The sequence below is a fragment of the Etheostoma cragini genome, chromosome 12 (genome assembly GCF_013103735.1).
Source record: "Etheostoma cragini isolate CJK2018 chromosome 12, CSU_Ecrag_1.0, whole genome shotgun sequence".
Classification (NCBI taxonomy): domain Eukaryota; kingdom Metazoa; phylum Chordata; class Actinopteri; order Perciformes; family Percidae; genus Etheostoma; species Etheostoma cragini.
Genome location: NC_048418.1, coordinates 1760476 through 1767984, shown reverse-complemented (window position 1 = coordinate 1767984; position 7509 = coordinate 1760476). Strand labels below are relative to the sequence as shown.

General features: G+C 38.0%; 1 protein-coding gene across 1 annotated transcript in view; it reads left to right on the top strand.

The window, feature by feature from the left end:
* The first annotated feature begins 168 nt into the window (after positions 1–168).
* Positions 169–7509, top strand: part of retreg1 (reticulophagy regulator 1) — a 27832-nt gene continuing 20491 nt past the window's right edge. The window contains exons 1-3 of the mRNA XM_034888558.1: positions 169–428; positions 2011–2117; positions 3397–3427. Of these exons, the coding sequence (XP_034744449.1) occupies positions 232–428; positions 2011–2117; positions 3397–3427 (335 nt within the window). The 5' untranslated portion in view covers positions 169–231. The remainder of the gene's footprint in view (positions 429–2010; positions 2118–3396; positions 3428–7509) is intronic.

Sequence of the window (7509 nt, the reverse complement as noted above, 5' to 3'; positions counted from 1 at the left end):
CAGTATTAGGGACCACTAATGTCTATATAAAAGAGACTTCAGATACAGTATTAGGGGACCACTAAGGTCTATATAAAAACATCCCAAGAGCGTCATGTCATGGTTCTCATCGCAGCTGCTTTTATTTTGAAAGCATCCCGGAACTACTGTCATAAGCCACCTGTTTAACCTGACACGGATATCTGCCGGAGGAGCCGAGCGACACAGCGGAGGGTCCGCGCTCGTCTTCCAATGCTGGGGAGCCGGGAAACAGGAACCGCGGGCTGCGGGGAGCCAGCTTCCGGGCTGCAGGGGCCGCTGAGCCGGGCACACCGCGAGATGGAGACGCCTCCCGGCCGCCAAGGGGGTCGTCTCGCCGGCCTGGTCAACTGGAAGCAGAGACCGTGCAGGACTTCAGCCCTGTTTGCTGCAGCCAACACGGTGATCTGGTAGGCATCATGACGCAGGGATATCACACAGACCCCCGTCCTGATTACACTTAAACTTAATGTTAAAATCACCATTCCTCAATAATCTCACATTACAAACACACACAGTGAACAACGGGAGTTTCACTTTCACAATAGGCCTACAGGCTGTCAGATTTGTTTATTTAAAGATGTATTTCAAACGTTTTTCATAAAGTTATTGATATGTCAGCAAGAGGCATGACAAAACAGATCAATGTTGATCATATTTGGAGAAAAAAAATACAATATTCGTTATTATTATTGTATTATTAATTACAATATTTCCCCCTGATAGCTAAGGATCGACTTCATTGAAAAACAGCCTCGCTTTCGGAACAGTCCTTTAAAAAACAACCTTAAAGATCTAATGTGTAGGAATAACTTCTGTAAGACTTTGATTCTTAGTTAATCTTACGAGCCGACTACATCACAAACGCTGCTACTTCCTTCTGGGAGTTTTAAACATAGATTGTATGAAATTGAATGATAATTAAGTTTTAAAGTGCCCCCCCCTTCTCTTCATTGAAGCCTCTATGTCTATCTATGTCATCTATGTTCTCAGGCTTTTAGTGATGTGCTATAGATGCCAAAATAAATCTATTTGGTACTGCCAATTATTTTTTGTTTTTGTTTTGTTATGGTCAAAAACATTGTGGCAGAGAACCGTGATATTAATTCTAAGCAAAAAATATTGTGATTCATTTTTTCCTCCTAAATCGTGCAGGTCTAGTCTCTCGCTCTCTTCAGCATCCTTCTGTTTTTTTCTGGGTGAAGAAGAAGACTCCTGTTCCTGAAAATTTGGATTTTTGACTTCATGTGGTCCTCCATGTTTCCTACTTCTAACTTCTGACTCGGGTCAGATTGGACAAGTTTACAAAAACTTTCTATATCAGAAAAGAACGTTGAAAAAGTGACAAATGTTGAAAAAAAACCTACAAAAAAGCAGGAAAAAAAAATCAACAAAAGCATTTTTAAACGCTTAAAAAGTGACCCAAAAAGGAATAAAATTGAATAAAGCGTTGAGAAAAGTGTAGAAAAATGACAACATCTGTTCCTAACCCCCCCCCCCCCCCCCCCCCCCCCCCCCCCCCCCCCCCCCCCCCCCCCCCCCCCGACAGCACTATCTGACTCTCTGTCACTGGGGATCATGTTGGAAGTTTCTCATTTATTAAATCATTGCTTAAAGCATTTAAACTAAGTTTTGGGTTAAAGTTTGTAACCTTCCAAAATCTTAAATTTGACTTCAAGATTTCCATTTTCACTCTAAATTAGAGCCCGACCGATTGTAATAAATATTTGTTTATTTAAAGATCCGATATTCCTATTCATTTATCGAAATCACCTTATTTATTTCTTTTATCGTCCATCATAAACGCCGATACTGATATATCGGGAAATGCCTAATATTGGCCGATATCGACCCGTAGATATGTATCGGTCGGGCTCTTCTGTAATGCATATGGGTTTCATTAAGGTCTAATAATCGGTATCGGCCTTGAAGAAGCAGTATCGGTCGCCCTCCAGGATGAACTGGTGAGACCTTCGTCTGGTTTCTCTTCAGGTTCGCGGCCTTCGGCTCTCTCCGAGCCTGCAGCCTCCTGGCCGCCCTGTTGGCTCTGCTGGTCGTCACGGTGACCGCCAGAGACATCGCTCGGTCCCGGTCCACAGGTAACCCCCAAAAACCTGATACAGCATACAGTATACCTTATCCAGTGCAATATATCCCAGAGGCAGGGCAGAGAAAAAATATCATCAAATCAGATCAATTACAAAATATGGAAAATTCTGTTATCTTGTGGATTTTCTGTGATTTATGATTTTTTTTATGAGAAAGGAAACTTAAATAATTAATGAGTTGATCGACAGTAAATTAATCAGATTAGTCCTTTAAGTCATTTTCCATGTTAATAAAAATCCCCAACACTGTGTTGTTGAAACTCAAAAGTTCTGTCTCTTTACATTTAATTAAAGACGTTTCATGATAGATGGATGGATGGATGGACGGATGGATAGATAGATGGATGGATGGATAGATGGATGGATGGATGGATGGATGGATGGATAGATAGATGGATGGATGGATAGATGGATGGATGGATGGATAGATGGATGGATGGATGGATGGATGGATAGATGGACGGATAGATAGATAGATAGATGGATGGATGGATGGATGGATGGACGGATGGACGGATGGATGGACGGATAGATGGATAGATGGATGGATGGATGGATTGATAGATAGATAGATAGATGGATAGATGGACGGATGGATGGACGGATAGATAGATAGATAGATGGATAGATGGATGGATGGATGGATGGATGGATGGATGGATGGATGGATGGATGGATGGATGGATGGATGGATAGATTGGTAGATCCTGAAGGAAAGTTTAGGCTATAAACTCTGCAGGGGGCCCAAACTTTTGCAGGTGCCACTTTTTTTGTTTTCTTTTATTTTGAAAGTGTAAATGATGGAAATAAAATCTAACTTTTTCTGTGACATATTAGACAAATGTCTAATCTGTCATTTGATGCCTTTTGGAGATTTGTCCTTCTTTTCTTGGCTTTTTTATGCACATTAATACACATTTAAATTGACCTGGGGTGCCCAAACCTTGAAACCCCACTGTATACGCACATATATCCCACATGCATTAGAATAAGACCCCTACATGAGAATAAAAATTAAAATCTCTCCCTTAAATGCACTGAAAAACTCAGATCTAGTTTCTCTGTGTAATGAATCTACAGCATTGTCAAATCTTCTATTAAAATGAATTACGACTGCTCTGTTTCTCCATTGTCAGTAATAATCTGTGTTTACAGCTGCCTTATAGTTGTTCCTTTTCTCTCATATTAGGCCATTTTACAACAATGTGACCTACTCAGTGATGATGATGATGATGATGATGATGAATAATAGATGTCTTCTCTCCCACAGGAGCTCACTTATGGCGCAGCATGACTGCAAGGTAGGACTCTAGTGTGGATGTTACAGAGGTTTTAGTTTCTGGTAACCCATCTGAAGGGTAGCCATCGTGTTATTGGTGGAGAAACGTTGGTGGGCGGGGTTTCAGCTCCAGGTTAGCGTACGGGCAGATTTCATTGGCAGAGAAGAATCTTAAAAATACAACTGGGAAGTTAAAGAAAAGAGTTGATGGCGGCTACTTTTTTGAAGTTCATTTTTCATCCTCAAAGGTCTGCAGGTTAGCTTATTAGCTTTATGGTCAATAAACCTCATTTATAGGAAATGATACCTAATGTTTGCGTTTTAAAAGCAGAAATTATGAATTATTGAGACTAAAATTAAAGGAATGGATGTTGATGGATAATCACAGACTGGAATATGTCAACTTTTACTCAATACTATTTCAATAACACTTCAATTTGGTTTCAAATACTATAAAATTGAATAAGACGCCCCAAAATTAATGAAAGTAGAGATGTGTACTTGGCAAAGAGCGTTGGGTGGAATCAATCATGTTATTTTGGGGAATTAAAAAGAACATTGATATAGGAAAATGGGTCAATTTGACCCGAGGACTACATGAGGGTTAACAACAATAAAAACCTGTTAGGTTAAAAGCTCAGCTGGACTAACTAACCCATAAATGGTGTTAGTTAATAAGAATAGACTGCAGAGCGTTGGGCTTGTCATGATTGGTTTATTTTGTTCATTAATAGATAATTGATGATAAAGGAATTGTTCTGCTTCTGGAAGTAAAACTCAATTTCGTGGACACAGTTGGAGCACATCATCATTAGATAAGATGAACAACTGACTTAGAGAATATCTGTTCCTGTGGTTAAAAATCAAAGGGTGCAAGTCTGTGTACGGTACTTTAAAATGAAAACATAAAAGCCCTTTACAAGTTCTACTGTTTATCTCAGTCAGGAACTTCTAATCGCCGAGCCGAATGGGGAGCTGAATCTACAGATTACCCTCCTGGGAGAGAGATTCTGGGTCAATGGGGGATAAATTCAGACATAATGCCGTGCTTTGTTCCTTATTTCAACAACAAAGCAACCTTCGATTGGCTCTAAACACTTATTCTACTTGGCAACACTCGTTAAATCTTGTGGATAATGTTGACAATAAACAAAGCAGATGTTAATTACAGTGAAAAACACAGTGGAACGTCCATTTTATTTGGATTCCCATTAGCTTAGCATAAGCTAAAAGCTATTCTTCCTGGGGTCCTACAATCTGTCTTATTTAAGACGTAACGTTTAAAAATACAAATCATAATTAAATCTTAAAGTTAACACATATAAATACAAAAAATAAAATGAAAGACACTACTCCGACTAGATAAATCTATTTTAAGACATAAGATAACAAAAAGCTCTTTAACAAACTAATTTGATGTTAAATATTTAATTCCTTTGAAGTAAATATGTCTAAAGTGACTTTTTAAAGCCACACTGAGAGTTGTGTTTGATAGTATTTGGGAGAAAGCTCCATTCACACACACACACAATCACACACACACACACACACACACACACACACACACACACACACACACACACACACACACACACACACACAGGGACACACACACACAGAGTTCCATTCACACATCACTCCGTACCCGACTGAACGTTGAATTGATGTATTTTTCACTTTAGGTGAAATAAAGCTCCCTCCTACTGTACGCCTCGTTGGATAATGATGTGGATCCATAGTAAAGGATAGCTTGTATTTAAAGTAAAAGGTGTTTTCTTTGTCATAACATTATGCAAGAAACCCATTAGCAAACACACACATCTATTTTTAACTTTAAACCACGAGAGGCTTTCATGCATTTTATCAACATTTGATCTAAACCCACACGAGAGAGCCACACTTGCAGCTTTATTCTGAATCACTTGTAGTTTTTTTATATTAATTGCTGAAGTATTAGATATTCCCTTTAACTCCTTTTGTTGCTCTAGTAGCAGGTGGAAAACTGTGGTTCTCACAGAGAATATGAATAATGAGAGTATTCAACCCTTCAGATCACGTCTGGCTATGTCAAATGATGATAAAACCATCTAATATTAATGCATTTTTAACCCTTGTGTTGTCTTCCTGTTAAAATCAACACTTTTGTTGATGCTTTTTATCGATGTTTTTAACTTTTTCTTATGTTTTTGTCCCTTTTTTCAACACTTTTGACGGGTTTTTTTTCCCAATGTTTGTCACTTTGATGTCTTCAACACTACATAACACTAAATTATTAACTTTAGTTTTACAGTTATTTTTGGAATTTGTGGTTCAAAAACTTTATTAATAGGAAATTATACCTAATGTTTGAGTTAGAAAAGCAGAAATTAGGAATTATTGAGAATTATTGATGATAATCACAGGCTGGAATATGTCAACTTTTACTCAATACTATTTCAAAAACACTTTAATTTGTTTTTCAAATGCTATAAAATTGAATAAGACGCCCCAAAATTAATGAGTAGAAAATTAGTAAAGTAGAGATGTGTACTTGGCAAAGAGCGTTGGGTGGAATCAATCATGTTATTTTGGGGAATTAAAAAGAACATTGATATAGGAAGACGGGTCAATTCGACCATAGGACAACATGAGGGTCTTGCCTTGCTGATACAGTTTCCCTGCCTACCCTAGTAACGTGTCTCATGTCAAACTGAATGTGCAGATGTATCGTGGGTACATCCTTTCCTAGAGGACACTCATCCCAAAATCTGCGCTGGCCGGTTGTCAAGCTGCAGGCCTGCAGAGCCGATTGGTCACACATGACTGTCTAATCTAATCCTTGGGACCTGAACCATGTGAGGACTCAGGCTCAGGTCCCAGATCACTCCCTTACCTTGTGATAGGATAGTATTAACTCAAAAAGATCAGTCGAGTAGATACCACGGAGTATTTAACCCTCGTGTTGTCTTCCTGTCGAAATTGAAACTCAACACTTTTGTTGATGCTTTTTAATTATGTTTTTTTTTAAGAAAAAAAAGGTTTTTGTCTCTCTTTTTCAACACTTTTGACGCTTCTTTTCAAGGTTTTTTCAAACTTTTTTTTGACGTTTTTAACACTACATAACACTAGCTTATTAACTTTAGTTTTACAGTAATTTCCAGGATTTATTGTCATTACATAAGGAAATTAAACCCAATGTTTGAGTTAGAAAAGCAGAAATTAGGAATTATTGAGACTAAAATTAAAGGAATGAATGTTGATGATAATCACAGACTGGAATATGTCAACTTTTACTCAATACTATTTCAAATACACTTCCATTTGTTTTACAATGCTATAAAATTGAATAAGACGCCCCAAAATTAATGAAAGTAGAGATTTGTACTTGGCAAAGAGCGTTGGGTGGAATCAATCATGTCATTTTGGGGAATTAAAAAGAACATTGATATAGGACAACATGAGGACAACATGAGGGTTAACAAAATTCATAAGTCTTAGTGTATTTTATAATGGTTTTAGAAGTTTAGTCCACGTTTCTTGCTGGATTTACACACTGTCTGGACGTTTGTAACCCCTTCCTCACATTTGACCACTTGGTGGAGCCTGAGCACATTCAGTCTGTTCAGGGGACAATATGAAAGACATCAGTTGTTTTGAGTAATGTAGGGTAAGGTGATGTTTCAGTTGTGATTATTTACATGCAGTGGATTTATTGCATATTGAAGGTTTATCACCTTCAAAAATAAATCTTTGGAAATAGCAGATCTCAACTAAAAGGTCCACTTCACAGCTTTTTGCTGAGCTTTAGACCTTGTCCCATGGTCTTGAAGACCAAGATAAAAAGACTACGATAGTTTATGCAACCCTGTACGTCTTGATCGTCTGTTTTTAAAGATCCCATATTGAATTTTTATATTTGAGGACGTCGTGCTGGGAGCTTGGAAAAACACAGAATGACAATTTTCACTATTTCTTTTGACATTTAAAACACCAAACAACAATTTAATTAATTGAAAAAATGTCAGGGTTTTTAAGGTTTAAAAGGTTAGGGTGGGGTAAGGGTTAAGGTTAGGGTGGGGGTAAGGGTTAAGGTGAGGGTGTGGGTAAGGGTTATGGTTAGGGTGG